The sequence below is a fragment of the Garra rufa genome, chromosome 9 (genome assembly GCF_049309525.1).
Source record: "Garra rufa chromosome 9, GarRuf1.0, whole genome shotgun sequence".
NCBI classification, from domain to species: domain Eukaryota; kingdom Metazoa; phylum Chordata; class Actinopteri; order Cypriniformes; family Cyprinidae; genus Garra; species Garra rufa.
Window position 1 is genome coordinate 715,803 of NC_133369.1, and position 23,266 is coordinate 739,068.

The window sequence follows — 23,266 nt, forward strand, 5'->3', positions numbered from 1 at the left end:
CTGAACTGTCTCATTAAATGCACACATCAGGGTTGAATTTATACATTTTATTCATGCTGTTTTCAGTCCTGTTTGAGCACAATTTTTTTCTTGTTTTTCCTTTATTTTATTCTACATACAGTAGGAGTCTGTGATATAATACAGAATTATGAAGGAATTAGATGCAGTCAGTCCAGCTGACTTCCTATACATTTCACAATAAATGTTTAAAACTAACAGAACTAAAACAAAGTCACAGTTACAGTGTTTATTTTTTTAATTGTTTTATTTATTTTTTTAAATTATGGGAAAAATCTTGAAACACTTTACAGGAAAGTTTCATTCAGAAATGCATTAGCTAAAATAAACTTTTAATAAGCAATGCATATTTTTACAGCATTTATTAATCTTTATTAATACAATTTTTAATGCAGTTTTTAAAATGCATTGTTTATGTTAGCAGTGCATTAACTTATGTTAACAGATACGATAATTTAATAATGTATTAGTAAATGTTCAAATTGACATTATATAAGTTGAATAAATGCTGTAGAATTGTTTTTCATTGTTAGTTCATGTTTTCTAATGTGAATGAATGTGAACAAATGAAAGCTTGCTGTAAAGAGTTATTAAAAATCTGAATGAAGAAGACTTAATTTTCTTTTATCAAACGTGGTTCTGTTGGTTTTCTGTTGATTTTACTGACAGAAGTTCAGCTGTATATTGATGTCATGCAGATAAAAGAAGAGACATCTCACTGTAACTGATTTATCTTGCAGCTCAAAGCATTATAGGTAGAATCTCTCGTTAATCTATTCTGAATCATCAACACAGTTTCACTGATGATCCAGATCCAAACCCAAACCCAGGATAGAGCGGCTGAGTGAATGTGGTGTGGACTGTGTGGATGAGGCTCATTGTGTCAGAGACGCTGTAGAAGGACAGAGTTCCTGCACTGTGATCCACAAACACTCCTATTCTACTGCTGATGGACTTCACAGGGAGAGCAGTCACTGTTTTATTGTGTCTGAGTGAGTATTTGTCAGGAGAGCAGATCAAACTCCAGGACTGATCATTACATCCAAACCGACACTCATCACCATCTCCCTTCCTGCTGATGCTCTTATATGACACTGATATTCGCACACCATTATTCCCCCTCCACTCAATCTCCCAGTAACAGCGTCCACACACACTCTCTCTACACAACACCTGACGATACACATCAAATCTGTTTGGATGATCTAGATAGGGATGATCTGTGTTAATACCAGTAATCTCTCTGTCGCTCTCAGACAGACGGAGGCGTTTATGTGCTGTGTTCAGATCCGGAGTGAGCCGATGGGAATCTGATGGAGATAAAACACATCAGAATCAGGAATTATGAATCTGTTTGATCTTTTCATGTAGCTGAACTCTTCATGTTCAGTGTATCATCAGTGTCTCAGTACAGATGAGCAGATATCCTGTGCAAATTATTATTTACATCATCAATTATAAAACTCTTCTTTCACCTTCTACAGGAAGAACATGAACACACTCAGTGAGTTTTTCTGCTTGTTTTCTTGCTGACTTACATTGTAGGAAGTCGTTCCTGGTCTTGGGATCAATGTTGGTGGATGTGACTGTGGAAATCAACAGACATGAACAGTGTGATTCTCATGATCCTGCATCCATTCCTAAGACATTTCTAATATGATGTTCTCCATGATATGAGATGATGATGGACTCGTTTCTGAGAGCAGATGAATCTCCAGGACTTTACCTTTATCTGAGAGGTTCTTGAGCTCCTCCTTGCAGAAATTCTCCAGTTTGTTTCTCAGCTGATGGACAGATTCTGTCAGGTCATCAGAAGAGAAGAGAGAAATGAAGGGATCGTCATTTCCATCTGTAGATTCAGGAGTTGCTGAGAAAGACTGGAAACCAGGGCTCTGAACCGGTCCAAGGAACAAAAACAAAAATGATCTAAATTTTAACAGGAACGTAACCAGAAACAGAAGCGAAGTTAAATGTAATAGTTCCGAACAGAAATGCTTTTTTGAAATGACCATAAACCAGCTAATAAGTGAGTGAAATGCCTGCGCTCAGCTGTGAATTCATCAAAAGTTGCAATGGCAAATGCAGGGTTTCCCATCGAAACGGTCTCTCCCGTCGCGTCGCTGACCCCAAGGCAAATCCCTGTTTACTCTGATACTGAAGCCTGATTTGATTTGATTTGTGTAGCTGCACAATGCAAGACCCTCTCTTCACTGTCTCTGTGACAGAAGCCAAAGAAGAAGCAAGAAAGCTCAGCCTGCTCATCACCATAGAAGCAGCCCCCGGCAGAGGAAGAAGCCTGTGAGCCTTCCCCTACAGCCATTTGGCACCCTCAGAGCAACTTCTTGAGCAAATTTCCTGAGCCATTTTTCAGTGGAGATGTTTTAAATGTCGCAGTGTGAGTGTAGCTTGTGAAGAGCTTACCAAGACGTGGCGAACCCACTACTTGGCTTGTGTTAACCCTTCCACTTCAGCCGTTCCCACCACTCTTGACTGCGCTAAAGAAAAAGGGTACAGCAAGCTTCCCCCTTTTGAAGAGGCAGTGGCTGCCTGCCATTGACCCACAGATTCAAGACAGCAGTGCATACATGTCCTAGCGAACAGGGCTTATGCAGTGGCTGGCACTTACGTTTAAGTCCACATAGCCCCCCATCACATAAAGTTTTTGAGATTTGTGTTTGAGAGAGTGGTCTATTAGTACATGGTTCTACTGTTTTGACTGTCTCAGGCCCCTCAAATTTTTACCAAGTGCATAAATGCAATGCCCTTCCCTCTGAAACCGATGGGAATCCACCTTTTAAACTACCTCAACAATTGGCTGATACTGGCCAGATCAGAATGAGAACTTATCACTTATAGGTCATTGTTCCACCTGGAGCGTCAATCCAACCAAGAGTCTTTTGACTCCCAGACAGTGAGTTACCTTTCTTAGGACGATTATAGACTTTTTGCTATAATCTGGCAGCGTCATTCAACTAGGGGACCTCATGTCCCCTCAGGGCCTTTCAGAGGATGGAAAGGTGATTCCTTTGGGCCTGCTACACATGCGGCCCCTTCAATATTGGCTCAAAACTCATGTTCCATCCCATGCTGTATCAGAGCCGTGGCCCCTTGGACAACTTTTCGCCTGTTTCAACCAGGCACCTAACTGAGACTGACCTCCAGCAGGAAGATGGCCACAACAGATGCTTCTAGCTCAGGCTGGGGAGCATTTTTTCGAGGGCAACCCAGCGTTTGGCTCCTGGTAAGACCAAAAGCAACACCTGCACATCAACTGCCTCGAAATGTTGGTGGTCTGAAAACCTTCCTGCTAGCCTTAATAGGACACCATGTCCTAGTCCGATCGGACAGCATGATGTGATGGCTTATATCAATCACCAAGGCAGACTTGGGTCACGACCTCTACAGGTTGACTCAATGTCTTCTGTTTTGAGCACAAAACAAACTCTTGTTAAAGCTACAGATTCTAGTATTTGCCACTTACACTATATGTGAACTTACTAAGATATAGTTTGGATGATAAAACATCTGCAAAGAACATAAATGTCCATGTAAGAGCTGATGCACATCAGTGTAGTCTCGTAGGGTTGAGTAGATTTGTTTATAAAAAGCATCTCAAACGCTACAATTAGATTGGCCATTAATTATAACTTTAGAAAAGTTAGTGTCACAGCAGGATCTGGCTCAAGTCCACTATGATCCTGTTCTTCTAGATCTCTGTTACCTGCAGGAACTGGATGTGATCCTGTGTGTGTGAAAGCATCTCCAGCTCAGCGTCTCTCCTCCTCAGATCATTGATCTCCTGCTCCAGTCGCTTCAGTCGTCCTTCAGCTCGACTCACTGCTTGCTTTTCCTGATCTCTGATCAGCCGTATCAGCTCAGAGCGGTTTCTCTCAATGGAGCGGATGAGCTCAGTAAAGATCCTCTCACTGTCCTCCACTGCTGTCTGTGCAGAGCGCTGTTAGGACACACAGTGATTCAGGCTTCAGTGGGACTGAATGAGACAAGAGAGTCTGAACTGAGACTGAGACAAACTTCTCTTCTTCTCCAGACTCACCTTATGAGACTCCACAGCCTCTCTCAGCTGCTGAACAGCTTTCTCTCTCTGCTGGATTCTCTGCTGGAACGTCTTCTGCGTCTCCTTCAGCTGCTTCTGCAGGACAAACGGATGATAGAATGAATGTCACAGAAAACTACTGACACTAAATCGTCATGTAAACAGATGAATCCAGTAAACATAGGACTGATAACTAATGGCTATAGGTTAAAACTCCAGAAGGGTGATGAATATAAAGGGCTGTTTCACACTGCAAGTATAAGTATCATGGAAGTGAAACTGACATAGACGTATATCTTCACATTGCCATTGTTTCTATGTAATTAAGCTGCAGCTCTACACAGAAAATAAACATTATTGAATCACTTTACTGAGTATTACCTTGATTGCTAGTTGTAAATACCTGTTTCTCTGTCCTATGTGCTGCAGCTGATACAGTGTCGTGGTTTTTATGTTCATCCATCGTACACAGCACACATATACATTTCTGATCAGTGTGACAGAAAACATCAAGGATCTTCTGATGTTTCTGGCAGATCATCTCCTGCAGTCGTCCAGTGGCATCAGTCACTTTATGTCTCTTTCCTTTAAAAAAAATCTCATGTTGTTCAAGGTGGTTCTGACAGTAAGAGTTCAGACACATCAGACAGGACTTGACGGCTTTGTGTTTTCTTCCAGTACAGGCGTCACACTCCACATCTCCAGCTCCAGCATCACAGTTAGCAGGACGTTTCCTCTTCTTCAGTTTCTCCACCACTTCAGCCAGCATGGTGTTTCTAGCTAAAGCAGGTCTTGGACTGAAGGTCTGTCTGCACTGAGGGCAGCTGTAGACTCTCATCCGATCCTCCTGATCCCAGCAGTCTCTAATACAGCTCTTACAGTAACTGTGTCCACAGGGAATGGTCACTGGATCCTTCAGGAGATCCCAACACACTGGACACAAGAACTCATCCTGAGAAAATCTGGCTTCTGCCATTTTACTGCGTTTATACAGAGAAAAACACACAATAGCTCAACCACACTTCAGTTTCTCTTTCACTGAGCACACGCGTTTCCTGTTTCCTGGTTCTGTGTTTGAGGTACGCAGTGTTGGGGAGTTAACTAGTTACATGTAACAGAATTACATAATTTAATTACAAAATAAATGTAATTGTTATTAGTTACAGTCACTGAGATTACAAAGGGGGTTACATCTGATTTTTTTCACAGACACTTACAGACTTAAAGACTTCTTTAATAAATTGCATTGACTCCTCTAACATATGAAACACTAATGTTTCAGGAGTTTAGGTCACAGAATATGATACATGCTTATTTGATATATATATATATATATATATATATATATATATATATATATATTAGTGGTGGGCCGTTATCGGCGTTAACGTGCTGCGTTAACGTGAAACTCTTATCGCGCGATAAAAAAAATATCGCCGTTAATCTATTCTCAAATTTGGGTTGGGAGCTGGGTCTAAACTACGCAAGCTATAATGACTTTCACCTTGATAGTTTAACGCGGATGTATACCGAAGACTGTAGAATATGGTCGCGCGAGTCTCCTCCACCAAAACACAGATGGGATCGAGTCGTCCTCCATTCATAAAAATAGAATCTACTATAGCGCGAAATGCCACTTAAATTCGTCGTTTTTTGGATTCATAAATCAAATGTTGGTCAGTCACTTAATTCAAATCGCGATATGGACTAGTGTTGGTGAAAACTGAAATGCAAAAAGACCGTTTTAATATGAATCGTTCTGTTTGCCTAGCAGTATGTATGCATTGCGGAGACGAGCTTTTACTACACGCATACACACGTGACGCTCCCGGTAATTTTTGGCATTTTCATCTCACATGAACAGATAAACTCAATCTCCCAAACTGCTGTGAGTGTCACTTTTACCGTTTAATTTGAGAAAACTAGCATCATATCATACTGTATGACACAGAAACTTCTCGGCAACGTGTCAAAATAAAAGTACGGTGTAACATGTAATGGGCTGGGTAGGTGTTGACGTTAAAAAAAAACACAATCTAATAGGTAGAAAAAATAATTTCATTGTTAGTTAGTTAGTAAACACAAGTACATCTAATTGAACAATTTATTTTCATCAACAAATTTTTATAGAACAGCTTTATGAGCTTTATGATCCATTCTCAAAGACTTTATTTGGGTAGCACACATATTCTGAATGCCTTCAGCAGAATTGAAATTAGCCATTTTAATCTAGATTAATCTAGATTAATTCCAAGATTTAATCTAGATTAATCTAGATTAAAAAAATTAATCTATGCCCACCCCTAATATATATATATATTTATTTATTTATTTTTGAAGATTAAATCTTTTGTAAAAGGCATTGTTAGATATCTGTGTTTCCTGTCATAGATAAGCAAAGATTTTCAAAAACAATATAATAGTATTGTAACAAGGACTCTGGGAAGCGTGTAAGATCCAGATGCGAGCTTTATTAAACACAGCGTAGTCAAGACGATCTCCAAACAAACAGAAACACAAAGGCAAGACATAAGCGTAATCCAGTAATCAGGCAGAACGTCAAAATCCAGAGAGCAGTCCGAAAGTAACAAATAAACAAGGCTATGAAACTAAGACAAACTATGGCAAAATAACTGTGACTATGACAATGAAACAAAACTATGACTATGAAACAAAACCGTGAAAATAACAAAACAAGGCAAGGAAATCCGAAAAACGCTTAGTAGAGTCTGCAAAGCAAAACAATAATTCACGAGGGCCTGTTATGCATGGCCCTCCTTAAATGGCTGACAAACAGGAAGTTACCACAGAAGGAAGCAGAGGGAGCAGTAACAGTCAAAGTGAGTAAGGGCTCCCTGTGCTGGCCTGGTGTTACAGAATCCCCCCCCCCTAGGAGCGACTCCTGGTGCTCAAACAATAGTCCAGGACGGTGGGGGGAACAAAGGTACAACAGGGGGTGGAGCAGTGGCAGACGGTAGAGCAATGGAGGTCCTGGGCCGTGGAGCACATTGTGCAGCCCACACGCTCAAAATGGTGATGGCCATCACAGGCAGTGCAGTGGTTAATGGGATGCCCACCGGGCTGGAAGGTGTGAGGCTTGGGAGCGTCAGCTCTGCATGGCTTGTTTGGCTTGGGAGCGTCTGCTCTAAGTGGCTTGCTTGGCTTGGGAGCGTCGGCTCTATCGGTATGCCTGCAGCCCACACTGACATTACAGGAGGGTCCGTCACACTGACAATCAAGACATGGCGTGGCTCTGGCAGGTCAGACGAGACATGCCGTGGCTCTGGCAGGTCAGACGAGACATGGCGTGGCTCTGGCAGGTCAGACGAGACATAGCGTGGCTCTGGACGCTCGGGCGAGACGTGACTTGGCTCTAGACGCTGGGGTGAGACGTGACTTGGCTCTGGACGCTCGGGCGAGATGTGACTTGGCTCTGGAATAACAGCAGTAACTTGGCTTGGCTCATGAAGATCTGTTGTAACTTGGCTTGGCTCATGAAGATCAACTGTGGCTTGGCTTGGCTCAGGGACAACAGCAGCAACTTGACTTGGCTCATGAAGATCTGCTGTAACTTGGCTTGGCTCATGAAGATCAACTGTGGCTTGGCTTGGCTCAGGGACAACAGCAGCAACTTGACTTGGCTCATGAAGATCTGCTGTAACTTGGCTTGGCTCATGAAGATCAACTGTGGCTTGGCTTGGCTCAGGGACAACAGCAGCAACTTGACTTGGCTCATGAAGATCTGCTGTAACTTGACTTGGCTCATGAAGATCTGTTGTAACTTGGCTTGGCTCATGAAGATCAACTGTGGCTTGGCTTGGCTTGGCCCAGGGACAACAGCAGCAACTTGACTTGGCTCATGAAGATCTGCTGTAACTTGGCTTGGCTCATGAGGATCAACTGTGGCTTGGCTTGGCTCAGGGACAACAGCAGCAACTTGACTTGGCTCATGAAGATCTGCTGTAACTTGACTTGGCTCATGAAGATCTGTTGTAACTTGGCTTGGCTCATGAAGATCAACTGTGGCTTGGCTTGGCTTGGCCCAGGGACAACAGCAGCAACTTGACTTGGCTCATGAAGATCTGCTGTAACTTGGCTTGGCTCATGAGGATCAACTGTGGCTTGGCTTGGCTCAGGGACAACAGCAGCAACTTGACTTGGCTCATGAAGATCTGCTGTAACTTGGCTTGGCTCATGAAGATCAACTGTGGCTTGGCTTGGCTCAGGGACAACAGCAGCAACTTGACTTGGCTCATGAAGATCTGCTGTAACTTGGCTTGGCTCATGAAGATCAACTGTGGCTTGGCTTGGCTCAGGGACAACAGCAGCAACTTGACTTGGCTCATGAAGATCTGCTGTAACTTGACTTGGCTCATGAAGATCTGTTGTAACTTGGCTTGGCTCATGAAGATCAACTGTGGCTTGGCTTGGCTTGGCCCAGGGACAACAGCAGCAACTTGACTTGGCTCATGAAGATCTGCTGTAACTTGGCTTGGCTCATGAGGATCAACTGTGGCTTGGCTTGGCTCAGGGACAACAGCAGCAACTTGACTTGGCTCATGAAGATCTGCTGTAACTTGGCTTGGCTCATGGAAATCAGCTGTGGTTTGGCTTAACATAGACAACCCAGCTGTAACTTGACTTGATTCAGAAACAACCGCTGTGACTTGGCTTGACTCATGGAGGACAGCTGTATCTTGTCTTGGCACAGAAAGTGTAGCCCTGACTTGACTTGACACCGGAGGATCAGGCATCACTTGGCTTGATGTCGGAGGAGTGGTTGTGACTTGACTTGGCTTTGGGGGAGCAGCTGTGACTGGACTTGACTTTGAGGGAACAGCTTTGACTTGACTTGGCTTTGAGGGAACAGCTTTGACTTGACTTGGCTTTACAGGAACAGCTGTGACTTGACTTGGCTTAACAGGAACAGCTGCGACGTTGCTTGACTTTGCTGGAGCAGCTGCGGCTTGATGTGATTCAAGAGGTGCTGCTGTGTCTTGACGTGATTCTGAAAGTGCTGCTGTATCTTGCTTAGACTTTGGAAGTGTTGGTGTGTCTTGACTTGACTTAGGGTGTGAAACTATGTCTTGACTTGCCTCAGAATGTACAGCTGTGTCTTGGCTTGACTCAGGATGTGAAGCTGTGTCTTGACTTGACTTTGCAGGAACAGCAGCTGTAACGTGACTTGGCTTGGCAGGAACAGCAGCTGTAATGTGACTTGACTTGACAGGAACAGTAGCTGTAACTTAACGTGACTTGACTAAGGAACCTCATTTGGAAGGGCAGCCAAGATAGATGCAGACACTGGAGCAGGAGACATGACATGAACAGGCTGTAGCTTGACTGAAGTGGCATAAGCAGGTGCTGGCTTGGCTGAGAAATGAACTAGTGTTTTCTGTTCATATACATATAATAAGTCAGTGGGGTCCAGTTGTTTATCTCCCAGCATTGTTAAAAAATACATTTACATTTATTCATTTATCCAATTATCAGTTTTCAAAACATCAGAAGACATGAGTAAATGTTGACAGAATGATCATTTTGGCTGAATTGTTTCAGTAAATGCACACATCTGCGTTGAATTTATACATTTTATTAATGCTGTTTTCAGTCCTGTTTGAGAAAAAAAAATTCTTCTAGTTTTTCCTTGATTTTATTCTATATACAGTAGGAGTCTGTGATGTGATATAATACAGAATTGTGAAGGAATTAGATGCAGTCAGTCCAGCTGTACATTTCACAATGAATGTTTAAAACAGAACTAAAACAAAGTCACAGTTACACGGTTTAATTTTTTTAATTGTTTTATTTATTTTCTTAAATATGGAAAAAATCTAGACACACTTTACAGGAAAGTTTCATTCAGTAATGCATTAGCTAAAATTAACTATTAATTAGCAATGTATATTTTTTACAGCATTTATTAATCTATATTATTGTTGCTTAATGTATTTTTTTAAATGCATTCTTTGTTTAACAGTACATTAACTTATGTTAACAGATATGATTTTTGATTTTAACAATGTATTAGTAAATGTTCAAATTGACATTATATAAGATGAATAAATGCTGTAGAAGGGTTTATTGTTAGTAAAATCTGAACGAAGAAGACTTAATTTTCTTTAATCAAATATGGTTCTGTTGGTTTTCTGTTGATTTCACTGACAGAAGTTTAGCTGCAATATTAATGTCATGTCGATAAAAGAAGAGACATCTCACTGTTACTGATTTATCATGCAGCTCAAAGCATTATGGGTAGAATCTCTCGTTAATCTATTCTGAATCATCAACACAGTTTCACTGATGATCCAGATCCAAACCCAAACCCAGGATAGAGCGGCTGAGTGAATGTGGTGTGGACTGTGTGGATGAGGCTCATTGTGTCAGAGACGCTGTAGAAGGACAGAGTTCCTGCACTGTGATCCACAAACACTCCTATTCTACTGCTGATGGGCTTCACAGAGAGATCAGTCCCTATGTTATTGTGTCTGAGTGAGTATTTGTCAGGAGAGCAGATCAAACTCCAGGACTGATCATTACATCCAAACCGACACTCATCACCATCTCCCTTCCTGCTGATGCTCTTATATGACACTGATATTCGCACACCATTATTCCCCCTCCACTCCAGCTCCCAGTAACAGCGTCCACACACACTCTCTCTACACAACACCTGACGATACACATCAAATCTGTTTGGATGATCAGGATACGGATGATCTGTGTTAATACCAGTAATCTCTCTGTTGCTCTCAGACAGACGGAGGCGTTTATGTGCTGTGTTCAGATCCAGAGTGAGCTGATGGGAATCTGATGGAGATAAAACACATCAGAATCAGGAATTATGAATCTGTTTGATCTTTTCATGTAGCTGAACTCTTCATGTTCAGTGTATCATCAGTGTCTCAGTACAGATGAGCAGATATCCTGTGCAAATCATCATTTACATCATCAATTAGAAAACTCTTCTACAGGAAGAACATGAACACACTCAGTGAGTTTTTCTGCTTGTTTTCTTACTGACTTACATTGTAGGAAGTCGTTCCTGGTCTTGGGAATAATGTTGGTAGATGTGACTGTGGAAATCAACAGACATGAACAGTGTGATTCTCATGATCCTGCATACATTCCTAAGACATTTCTAATATGATGTTCTCCGTGATATGAGATGATGATGGACTCGTTTCTGAGAGCAGATGAATCTCCAGGACTTTACCTTTGTCTGAGATGTTCTTGAGCTCCTCCTTGCAGAAATCCTCCAGTTTGTTTCTCAGCTGACGGACAGATTCTCTCAGGCAATCAGAAGAGAAGAGAGAAATGAAGGGATCGTCATTTACATCTGTAGATTCAGGAGATGCTGAGAGAGACTGGAAACCAGGGCTCTGAACCGGTCCAAGGAACAAAAATAAAAATTAACAAAATTTTGACAGGAACGTGACCAGAAACAGAAGCAAACTGAAATGTAATAGTTCCGAAGAGGAACTTTTTTTTTTTAACAGATTTTTTTTTTTATTACCATAAACCGACTAACAAAAGTGAGTGAAATGCCTGCGATTAGCTGTGAATTCATCAAAAGTTGCAATGGCAAATGCAGTGTTTCCTATCAAACGGTCTCTCCCGTCGCGTCGCTGACCCCAAGGTTAAACCCCTGTTTACTCTGATACTGAAGCCTGATTTGATTTGATTTGTGTAGCTGCACAAACCAAGACCCTCTCTTCGCTGTTTCTGTGACAGAAGCCAAAGAAAGACGAAGCAAGAAAGCTTAGCCTGCTCACAGCCATAGAAAGAGCTCCCGGCAGAGGAAGAAAGGCCTGTGAGCCTTCCCCTACAGCTGTTTGGCACCCTCAGAACAACTTCTTGAGCAAATGTCCTGAGCCATTTTTCAGTGGCAATGTTGTAAATGTTGCAGTGCGAGCTTAGCTTGTCATGAGCTCACCAAGACGTGGCGAACCCTCTACTTGGCTTGTGTTAACCCTTTCACTTCAGCCGTTCCCACCACTCTTGACTAGAGATGCACCGATCGATCGGCATCCGATCGCAATCGACCGATAGGGGCGCTATCGGTTTTGATCGGAGTTCTCAAAATAGATCAGAGCAGGCCGATCAGATGACGTTTACAACAACAAACAGCCGCCAGAGCACGCATTCCCACTTCTCAGACTAGGGTCTCCTAATGGGCGCGGCTGTCTCTACCAAAGAGTATAGAAGTACTCTTTGTCTCTACAACGCATTAACACTGAAGATGACGTCGCCGGTGAGGGGATTTCCTCCCCTCTGGTCTATGCATCCCTGCCTCTGCTGAATTATTTTTATCCACGGTGGGGATAAAACGTCCCGCGAAGCCGCTCCTACATCCCGATCTAAATCAAATTATTTGCAATACGCGCTTTAAAGTCGTCTAAATCAAATGATTCGCCATACGCGCTTTGAAGTTGAACGTACTGAATCAAATGATTCGCGATCCGATTGGAGCGCTTCAAAACAGTGAATCTTTTTGCGACGCAGTGGTTTACTGATTCTGAGTTTCCAAAAAGCTCCGTTGATACTTTGCTCACCTTCTCTATAAAATGTATTCGTTGTTTGAAATTAAACCATTACTATTAATACAATGTTTTTATTAAATTGTGATCACATAATACAGCTTCTGTCATATTCATGACCTGACACTCATTATCTGGTTCTTGCCTAAAAAGACGGGTATAATGCGCGTTGTTAACAGATTACAGTAACAGTTTGGTCAACCTCTCCCTATGGAGAGAGAAAAAAAAGTTTCTAAAAGCATCCCCCCTTCTGTTTTTTTTTCCACAAATTGCACCCTGTATATGCATATGTATGGCATATTTATTTTATTTTTCCACAAAAAGCTTGTTGCTAAACTCTAAATTGTGATTTTAAGAAAGAGCCTCCTGAGAGTTAAATGTTTATTATGGTGCACATGTGTGTTTTGCACAATCATTTTTTTATTTTAAGATTTAACTCTTTTATTAGATTTAACTTTTTCCACAGAAAAACTAAGGTTCATAGTTTACAAATTGTGTCAGCTCTAAAAGAGTGAAATGTTGTGTTGTACATAATTACTGCCAAAAGACAGTTTAAGATAGTAAGCAACACTTACTCTATGTAAGCTGAGTCCAAGTTGTCTGAGAGTCTTGAGAGTGTTCAATATTGAAATTTGCCTCAGCCTGCAATAAAACTGGTCAATTCATGATACTTTCTCATTTCCTACTTTTTATACTAATAATACAATGTCAATGTTTGTACATGAGACAACAATATTGAAGAATTTATGGATTTGACGCTGTGATCGGTAATATCGGGATCGGCAGATACTGCTTTTGGTGATCGGTGATCGGTGATCGGCCCCCAAAATCCAGATCGGTGCATCTCTACTGCGCTTAAGAAAAACTGCGCTTAAGAAAAAGGGCACAGCAATCTTCCCCCTTTTGAAGAGGCAGTGGCTGACTGCCGTTGACCTGTAGATTCAAGACTGCAGTGCATACATGCCCTAGCTACCATCACAGACAGTTCTTGAGATTATTGTTTGAGAGAGTGGTCTATCAGTACATGGTCCTACTGTTTTGTCTCTGGCCCCTCTAATTTTTACGAAGTGCATAGATGCAATGAACCTTCCCCTGAAACCGATGGGAATCCACCTTTTTAACTAGCTCAACAATTGGACTGATACTGGCCAGATGAGAATGAGAACCTATCGCTCACAGGTCATCGTTACTCGACCACCTGGAGCGTCTTGAATTGAGAATCAATCTAAACGAGAGTCTTTTGACCCCCCAGACTGTCAGGAATAAACAGAGAGGATTCAAAAGCGAGATGCAATGCAACAGTTTATTGATCTGACAAATAGATGAAAACAGGCGATCAGGGTTCGAATGGTGTGCTGGGACTGGCGGCTCGTGACGCAGGTTCAGCAGACAACCGAAGGCAGGAATACCAGAAACGGGAACTTCAGACACCATCCGTCCGATCCTCAAAGCAGGGGGGGAACCGGGAAGACAGACGACAGAAGACCAGCCACAGAAGACAACACCGAACGATCTGACAACACATGACAAACAAGGCAGATCTTAAATAGTCACGCTAACGAGCCGCAGCTGAACCTGATCGGCTCGTTAGCGAGCAGCCACACCCACACACACACACACACACACCCACTGACAGGCAGAATCAGACCCACACACCAACACAGCAAAAATGAGTCTGTGAACCCATGAACCGTGACACAGACAGTGAGTTACCTTTCTTAGGACAATTATAGACTGTTGGCTATAATCTGGCGTCGTCATTTCAGAGGATGGAAAGGTGATTCCTCTACCTGGAATGGGGGCTCCTCCTCCTCCACCTCCTCTACCTGGAATGGGGGCTCCTCCTCCACCTCCTCTACCTGGAATGGGGGCTCCTCCTCCTCCACCTCCTCTACCTGGAATGGGGGCTCCTCCTCCACCTCCTCTACCTGGAATGGGGGCTCCTCCTCCTCCACCTCCTCTACCTGGAATGGGGGCTCCTCCTCCACCTCCTCTACCTGGAATGGGGGCTCCTCCTCCTCCACCTCCTCTACCTGGAATGGGGGCTCCTCCTCCTCCACCTCCTCTACCTGGAATGGGGGCTCCTCCTCCTCCACCTCCTCTACCTGGAATGGGGGCTCCTCCTCCTCCACCTCCTCTACCTGGAATGGGGGCTCCTCCTCCTCCACCTCCTCTACCTGGAATGGGGGCTCCTCCTCCACCTCCTCTACCTGGAATGGGGGCTCCTCCTCCTCCACCTCCTCTACCTGGAATGGGGGCTCCTCCTCCTCCACCTCCTCTACCTGGAATGGGGGCTCCTCCTCCTCCACCTCCTCTACCTGGAATGGACGTGTTTATTAGAAATAATTAGCACAAGACCTTTGACTACACATATACACATGTACACGTTTGTGTGTGAAAATATGTAGAAAATATAATGCAGAATATAATATAAAACAAACAAAGAATATAATTATCTGAGATATAGAGAGAGAAAAATTGGCTAGCAACATTACCAATCATATAATACAGAAATGTATGAATTGTGTAGAGTAAAACATCAAAAATTGGCAAAAGTCATTATAATTTAACACATCCACACTCACATAAATTTCATGTCATTTATGAATTTTATCCACTGATCTATAATAGAATAAATTAACAAGCCATAACCTAAAAATAAAAAACAAATTCTGTTTAACAATTAACAGAAAACACTGGAAAGGGCCACAACTCCATGATGATAAAAATGAAAAATTATTTATTGACTGTGATCTTTTGAATTGAAAGGTAATTTTGATAGTAATAATAAAATGGTTGATGTGACACAACACTAAAACTAAATCAACACAAGTTTAAGAAAAGCTCAGAAACACATGGTCACTCAGTTTTTCTACTGGATTTTCTATCTTATTGTTAATTCTGCCGTTTTAAATTGATAGATATAGCTTAACTTAATTTCTGGTCTTATCCATCAAACTTATCTGACTAATTTGATTGTTCGCCTTACTCTATAATCACGAGTGCAGCGCGTTAGCATTCCATAGCCGGTTAATTTGCCGCTCGCACTCAATTCACGCTTTTAACTCGTTTACTATTTTTAGCATTGCGCTGGCCGGTTAACTTGCCATCTGCGTTCCATTCACGTTTTTATTTTTTTCTCGTGTTTAATATCGATAGTACTCTTTTAGCCGGTTCTGTTCCGTTTTTTCTCCCCCTGATCTGTTCTTCAGGAACTCTAACAACATTGGTAAGTTGAAATCATTCTACAATCACGGTGAGTAATGGCTTCTTCTCCTACAATTGTAGTCTGCACTGCTTGCCACATGTATAGCTTATCTATCTCTGTCAGCAGTGAGCCTTATACATGTGATAAATGCAGGAATATAGTCAGGCTGACAGAGAAGATTTCAGAATCAGAGTCACGCATCCAAACTTTAATAGAGGATAGTAAGAATGTGAGGGCCTTAGATACGGTTTTGGATGTGACTAGCTCAGAAAGCCCTGTACATTGTTCGGTTCCGGTAACAACGCCCGTGCAGCAGGGCAACTGGGTGACTGTGAGACGGCATAGTCGCGGGTCAAAACACCGCTCTTCCGTTCCGATCAGAACATCAAACAGGTTCTCCCCACTCAGTGAAGCACCCACTGAGAAACCTGATGAAAGTGCTCTAGTAATTGGCGATTCTATTGTACGGAACGTGAAAATAGAGACACCAGCCACCATAGTCCAATGTTTACCGGGAGCCAGAGCGCCTGACATCTTGGCAAATTTAAAAGTGCTGGCTAATGCTAAACGTAAATTCAGTAAGATTGTTATTCACGTCGGCGCTAATGATGTTCGACTTCGCCAGTCGGAGATCACTAAAAATAATGTTAAAGAGGTGTGTGAACTTGCAAGTACGATGTCAGACACTGTAATATGCTCTGGTCCCCTCCCGGCTTACCGTGGTGACGAAATTCACAGTAGACTGTGGTCACTCCATGGCTGGATGTCAAAGTGGTGCCCACGAAATAACATAGGTTTCATAGACAATTGGACAAGCTTTTGGGGCAGACCTGACCTGTTGAAAAGAGATGGTCTTCATCCCTCCGGATGTGGAGCATCTCTTCTATCTAGAAATATGGCACATAGTCTTAGAGTTTGCACTTGACTAACTGGGGCCCAGGTCAGGAAGCAGACAGACTGGCTAAACCGACCGTCTGCTAGCCGCCTCACGTCACAGAAATCAGTTCATTCTCAGCACATAGAGACCCTTTCACCTAGATATCACACTATAGAGACTGTGTCTGTTCCCCGAGCAAAAAAATACAAAAAACGCCTGAATCAAATCAAGACTAACAATTTAATTGATGTTCAACAAATAAAAAATATGTATAATACAGAGAAACAATTGATAAAGCTTGGCTTATTGAATATCAGGTCCCTTTCTACGAAAGCACTTTTTGTAAATGATATGATCACTGATCATAACCTAGATGTGCTCTGTTTGACAGAAACCTGGCTAAAACCGGACAATTACATTATTTTAAACGAGTCCACCCCCCAAGATTACTGTTATAAACATGAACCGCGTCTAAAAGGTAAAGGAGGAGGTGTTTCTACTATTTATAGCAGTATTCTCAATGTCTCTCAGAGAACGGGCTTCAATTATAACTCGTTTGAAGTTATGCGTAGATATTTTGAACTCGATTGGGGTTAGACAACACGTGTCAGGTCCTACTCATTGCCGAAATCATACTCTAGATTTAATACTGTCACATGGAATTGATGTTAATGGCGTTGAACCTGCAGCAAAGCAACGATATCTCAGATCATTATCTAGTCTCTTGTATAATCCAGATAGCTAAAACTGTTAATTCAATTCCTTGCTACAAATACGGTAGAACCATCACTTCTACTACAAAAGACTGCTTTGTAAGTAATCTTCCTGAATTATCTGAATTCCTCAGCATATCCAATAGCTCAGAAAAACTTGATGATGTAATAGAAACTATGGACTCTCTCTTTTCTAGCACTTTAGATACAGTTGCTCCAGTGCGCCTAAAAAAGATTAAGAAAAACAGTGTAACACCGTGGTATAACGATCATACCCACGCCCTAAAGAGAAAAGCACGAAAAATGGAACGCAGCTGGAGGAAAACAAAACTAGAGGTTTTTCGTACTGCTTGGCGTGAATGTAATTTTTCTTATAGGAAAGCATTAAAAACTGCCAGATCGGATTACTTTTCGTCTCTCTTAGAAGAAAACAAACATAACCCTAGGTATTTGTTCAATACTGTGGTTAAATTAACTAAAAATATAGCAGCAACAGGTGCAGACATTTCCCAAAAGCACAGCAGTAATGACTTTATGACGTACTTTACCTCCAAGATAGACACTATTAGAGATAAAATTGTAACCATACAGCCGCCCGCTACAGTATCGCATCAGTGCGTTGTAGATCTCCTGAGGAACAATTCCATTCATTCTCTATTATAGGAGAGGAAGAATTGTATAAACTTGTTAAATCATCTAAACCCACAACATGTATGTTAGACCCTATTCCATCTAAGCTACTAAAGGAGGTACTTCCAGAAGTCATAGATCCTCTTCTGAATATTATTAATTCGTCAATATCATTAGGATATGTCCCCAAAACCTTCAAAATAGCTGTTATTAAGCCACTCATTAAAAAACCACAACTTGACCCCTATGAATTAATTAACTACAGACCAATTTCGAATCTCCCTTTTCTGTCAAAGATACTAGAAAAGGTAGTATCCTCACAATTATGCTCCTTCTTAGAGAAAAATGGTATCTGTGAGGATTTCCAGTCAGGTTTTAGACCATATCATAGTACTGAGACTGCTCTTATTAGAGTAACAAATGACCTGCTATTGTCAAGCGATCGTGGTTGCATCTCTCTATTAGTGCTACTGGATCTTAGTGCTGCATTTGATACTATTGACCACAACATTCTTTTAAATAGACTTGAAAATTATGTAGACATTAATGGTAGTGCACTGGCATGGTTCAAATCGTACTTATCTGACCGTCATCAGTTTGTGGCAATAAATGAAGAGGTATCATTTAAATCGCAAGTGCAGTATGGAGTACCTCAAGGCTCAGTACTAGGGCCATTACTTTTTACGCTTTACATGTTACCCTTGGGAGATATCATCAGGAAACATGGTGTTAGCTTTCATTGTTACGCTGATGATACTCAGCTCTATATTTCTTCGCAGCCCGGCAAAACATATCCATTTGAAAAACTAACAGAATGCATAGCTGATATTAAAAACTGGATGGCGAATAACTTCTTACTGTTAAATTCTGAAAAAACAGAGGTACTAATTATTGGACCTAAAACCTCCACAAGTAATGACCTAAAACACAGTCTAATACTAGATGGCTGCTCTGTAAATTCGTCATCATCAGTTAGGAACCTAGGCGTCCTATTCGATAGCAATCTCTCCTTTGAAAGCCACATTTCTAGCATCTGCAAAACCGCATTTTTCCATCTTAAAAATATATCGAAATTACAACCTATGCTCTCGATGTCAAATGCTGAAACATTAATTCATGCGTTCATGACCTCAAGGATAGATTATTGTAATGCTTTATTGGGTGGTTGTTCTGCACGCTTAATAAACAAACTCCAGCTGGTCCAAAATGCAGCAGCTAGAGTTCTTACTAGAACCAGAAAGTATGACCATATTAGCCCGGTTCTGTCAACACTGCATTGGCTCCCTATAAAACATCGTATAGATTTTAAAATCTTGCTAATTACTTATAAAGCCCTCAATGGTTTAGCTCCTCAGTACTTGAACGAGCTCCTATCGTATTATAGTCCTTCACGTCCGCTGCGTTCTCAAAATTCTGGCAATTTGATAATACCTAGAATATCAAAATCAACTGCCGGCGCCAGATCATTTTCTTATCTAGCGCCTAAACTCTGGAACAATCTACCTAACACTGTTCGGGAGGCAGACACACTCTGTCAGTTTAAATCTAGATTAAAGACACATCTCTTTAACCTGGCTTACACATAAATCATTAACACATTCCTATAATTCAAATCCGTTAAAGGATTGTTAGGCTGCATTAATTAGGTCAACCGGAACCGAAAACACCTTCCATAACACCTGATGCACTCATTGCATCGTAAAAAGAATGGCATCTACGCTAATATTAGTCTGTTTCATTCTTATTCCGAGGTCACCGTAGCCTCCAGACCCAGCCTGTATCCGGATCAGATGGTCACTCCAGTCCCCCGGATCCAGTCCGTACCCAGCTTAGATCATGGATCACCACCTGGAGATGACTTCAATAGCCGTGGATGTCAACCAGATGAGCTCCAAGACGGATCATCAATAAAGACCTCGCCAACCTTGACGGCCATCGGCACTACACCACAGGATCCTGATGAGTTCTCTACAATCAGACATTGGTACAAACTGTTGTTTGGTCTGGCCAGAGGAGAACTGGTCCCCCGACTGAGCCTGGTTTCTCCCAAGGTTTTTTTCTCCATCTCTGTCACCTGTGGAGTTTTGGTTCCTTGCCGCTGTCGCCTCTGGCTTGCTTAGATGGGGACGCTTTCCAGCGATATCGTATACTATTTGAACTGAACTGACGATGATATCACTGAATTCATTGATGAACTGCCTTTAACTGAAAATTGATTGTTACAATAATGCGTTACTTACACACTATTGTGCTGTTTAAATACTGTGCAGTTGCTTTGACACAATCTGTATTGTAAAAGGCGCTATATAAATAAAGGTGACTTGACTTGACTCACATAATGTCTGTATGAGGATTTATTACACATTTATTCTGATGTTATTTCACTGACAGAAGTTCAGCTGCAGTATTAATGTCATGAAGAGAAGAGAAGAGACTCTATAACATCTCACTGTTATTGATTCATTATGCAGCTCAAAGCATTATGGGTAGAATCATCAGTCTATTCTGATTCATCAACACAGTTTCACTGATGATCCAACTAGACAAACCCAAAACCCAGGATAGAGCGGCTGAGTGAATGTGGTGTGGACTGTGTGGATGAGGCTCATTGTGTCAGAGACGCTGTAGAAGGACAGAGTTCCTGCACTGTGATCCACAAACACTCCTATTCTACTGCTGATGGGCTTCACAGGGAGAGCAGTCACTATGTTATTGTGTCTGAAAGAATAACCGGATGGAGAGCAGATCAAACTCCAGGACTGATTATTATATCCAAAACCACTCTCAGTACTCCCTCCCTTCCTGCTGATGCTCTTATATGACACTGATATAAACACACTCCCCTTCCACTCCAGCTCCCAGTAACAGCGTCCACACACACTCTCTCTACACAACACCTGTTGCCATCGATCAAATCTGTCTGGATGATGAGGATACGTCTGATCAGTGCCAGTGTAAGTAATCACTCTGTTGCTCTCAGAAAGACGGAGGCGTTTATATGCTGTGTTCAGATCCAGAGTGAGCTGATGGGAATCTGATGGAGATAAAACACATCAGAATCAGGAATTATGAATCTGTTTGATGTTTTCATGTAGCTGAACTCTTCATGTTCAGTGTATCATCAGTGTCTCAGTACAGATGAGCAGATATCCTGAGCAAATCATCATTTACATCAGCAATTAGAAAACTCTTCTACAGAAGAACATGAACACACTCAGTGGGTTTTTCTGCTTGTTTTCTTACTGACTTACATTGTAGGAAGTCGTTCCTGGTCCTGGGAACAATGTTGGTGGATGTGACTGTGGAAATCAACAGACATGAACAGTGTGATTCTCATGATCCTGCATCCATTCCTAAGACATTTCTAATATGATGTTCTCCATGATATGAGATGATGATGGACTCGTTTCTGAGAGCAGATGAATCTCCAGGACTTTACCTCTGTCTGAGATCTTCTTGAGCTCCTCTTTGCAGAAATCCTCCAGTTTGTCTCTCAGCTGACGGACAGATTCTCTCAGAACATCAAAAGAGACTGGATAAATTAAGGAATCTTCATTTCTGTCTGTAGATTCAGGAGGTGCTGAGAGAGACTGGAAACTCTACAGAAAACAGAAATCAAAGCTCATCAGCTCCACACTTCACCCAATAACCTGCACCAACATCAGATTTGACTGATCTTTAGTAACTCACCTCAATCCAGCACCTTCACAGCATCATTCTTCTCATATTCATTAAATCACATTAGAGCTACAGATTATAGTATTTGACACTTACACCATATATGATCTTTCTAGGAAATAGTTTGGATGATAAAACATCTGCAAAGAACAAAAATGTCTATCTAACAGCTCAAGCACATCAATGGAGTCTCATTGTAGGGTTGAATAGATTTGCTCAGGAAAAGCAGCTCAAAGGCTACGATTAGATTGACCATTATTTATAACTTTAGAGCAGTTAGTGTCACAGCAGGATCTGACTCAAGTTCACTATGATCCTGTTCTTCTAGATCTCTGTTACCTGCAGGAACTGGATGTGATCCTGTGTGTGTGAAAGCTGCTCCAGCTCAGCGTCTCTCCTCCTCAGATCATTGATCTCCTGCTCCAGTCGCTCCAGTCGTCCTTCAGCTCGACTCACTGCTCGCTTTTCCTGATCTCTGATCAGCCGTATCAGCTCAGAGCGGCTTCTCTCAATGGAGCGGATGAGCTCAGTAAAGATCTTCTTACTGTCCTCCACTGCTGTCTGTGCAGAGCGCTGTTAGGACACACAGTGATTCAGGCTTCAGTGGGACTGAAAGAGACAAGAGAGTCTGAACTGAGACTGAGACAAACTTCTCTTCTTCTCCAGACTCACCTTATGAGACTCCACAGCCTCTCTCAGCTCCTGAACATCTTTCTCTCTCTGCTGGATTCTCTGCTGGAACGTCTTCTGCGTCTCCTTCAGCTGCTTCTGCAGGACAAACAGATGATAGTGAATGTCACAGAAAACTACTGACACTAAATCATCATGTGAACAGATGAATCCAGTAAACATAGGACTGATAACTAATGGTTGTAGGTTCAAACTCCAGAAGTGATGATCGTTTACAATTATCATACACAAATTAACAAGAAGCATAGTGTCAGCAATATTTCATCAGTGTCTAGTTTTAAGTACCTGTTTCTCTGTCCTCTGTTCTGCAGCTGATACGATGTTGTGGTTTTTATGTTCAATAATAGTACACAGCACACATATACATTTCTGATCAGTGCGACAGAAAACCTCAAGGATCTTCTCATGTTTCTGGCAGATCATCTCCTGCAGTCGTCCAGTGGCATCAGTCAAACTGTGTCTCTTTCCTTTAAACCAACTCTCATGTTGTTCAAGGTGATTCTGACAGTAAGAGTTCAGACACATCAGACAGGACTTGACGGCTTTGTATTTTCTTCCAGTACAGACGTCACACTCCACATCTCCAGCTCCAGCATCACAGTCAGCGTCAAGTTTGGTCTTCTTCAGTTTCTCCACCACTTCAGTCAGCATGGTGTTTGTAGCTAAAGCAGGTCTTGGACTGAAGGTCTGTCTGCACTGAGGGCAGCTGTAGACTCTCATCTGATCCTCCTGATCCCAGCAGTCTGTAATACAGATCTTACAGTAACTGTGTCCACAGGGAATGGTCACTGGATCCTTTAGGATATCCAGACACACTGCACACTTGAACTCATCTTGAAAAAACTGGGCTCCTGCCAT

At 42.0% G+C, this 23,266-nt stretch overlaps 2 protein-coding genes across 2 annotated transcripts; both read right to left on the minus strand.

Moving 5' to 3' along the window:
• Positions 1 to 434: 434 nt before the first annotated feature.
• Positions 435 to 5,048, minus strand: LOC141343404 (tripartite motif-containing protein 16-like). Its single transcript, XM_073848004.1, has 6 exons — positions 4,476 to 5,048; positions 4,073 to 4,168; positions 3,740 to 3,973; positions 1,745 to 1,910; positions 1,557 to 1,604; positions 435 to 1,328 (listed from the first exon to the last, which is right to left on the minus strand). The coding sequence occupies exons 1-6, from the start codon at positions 5,046 to 5,048 to the stop codon at positions 805 to 807; spliced, it is 1,641 nt and encodes a 546-aa protein (XP_073704105.1). The 3' UTR covers positions 435 to 804.
• Positions 5,049 to 10,300: 5,252 nt separating this feature from the next.
• LOC141342920 (tripartite motif-containing protein 16-like) lies at positions 10,301 to 23,266 on the minus strand. The gene is made up of 6 exons (XM_073847498.1): positions 22,694 to 23,266; positions 22,391 to 22,486; positions 22,058 to 22,291; positions 11,289 to 11,454; positions 11,101 to 11,148; positions 10,301 to 10,882 (listed from the first exon to the last, which is right to left on the minus strand). Exons 1-6 carry the CDS (start codon positions 23,264 to 23,266, stop codon positions 10,359 to 10,361), a joined length of 1,641 nt encoding a protein of 546 aa, XP_073703599.1. The 3' UTR covers positions 10,301 to 10,358.

What these genes read in the sequence shown, in the direction of transcription:
- LOC141343404 (XM_073848004.1), bottom strand. Translation starts at nt 5,048, where the DNA reads ATGGCAGAAGCCAGATTTTCTCAGGATGAGTTCTTGTGTCCAGTGTGT. An exon ending in CACATAGGACAGAGAAACAG is followed by an intron (nt 4,169 to 4,475) that starts GTATTTACAACT and finishes TTTGTCCTGCAG; the next exon opens with AAGCAGCTGAAGGAGACGCA. An exon ending in CAAGAACCTCTCAGATAAAG is followed by an intron (nt 1,605 to 1,744) that starts GTAAAGTCCTGG and finishes TGATTTCCACAG; the next exon opens with TCACATCCACCAACATTGAT.
- LOC141342920 (XM_073847498.1), bottom strand. Translation starts at nt 23,266, where the DNA reads ATGGCAGGAGCCCAGTTTTTTCAAGATGAGTTCAAGTGTGCAGTGTGT. An exon ending in AACAGAGGACAGAGAAACAG is followed by an intron (nt 22,487 to 22,693) that starts GTACTTAAAACT and finishes TTTGTCCTGCAG; the next exon opens with AAGCAGCTGAAGGAGACGCA. An exon ending in ATCACATCCAGTTCCTGCAG is followed by an intron (nt 11,455 to 22,057) that starts GTAACAGAGATC and finishes GGACCGGTTCAG; the next exon opens with AGCCCTGGTTTCCAGTCTCT.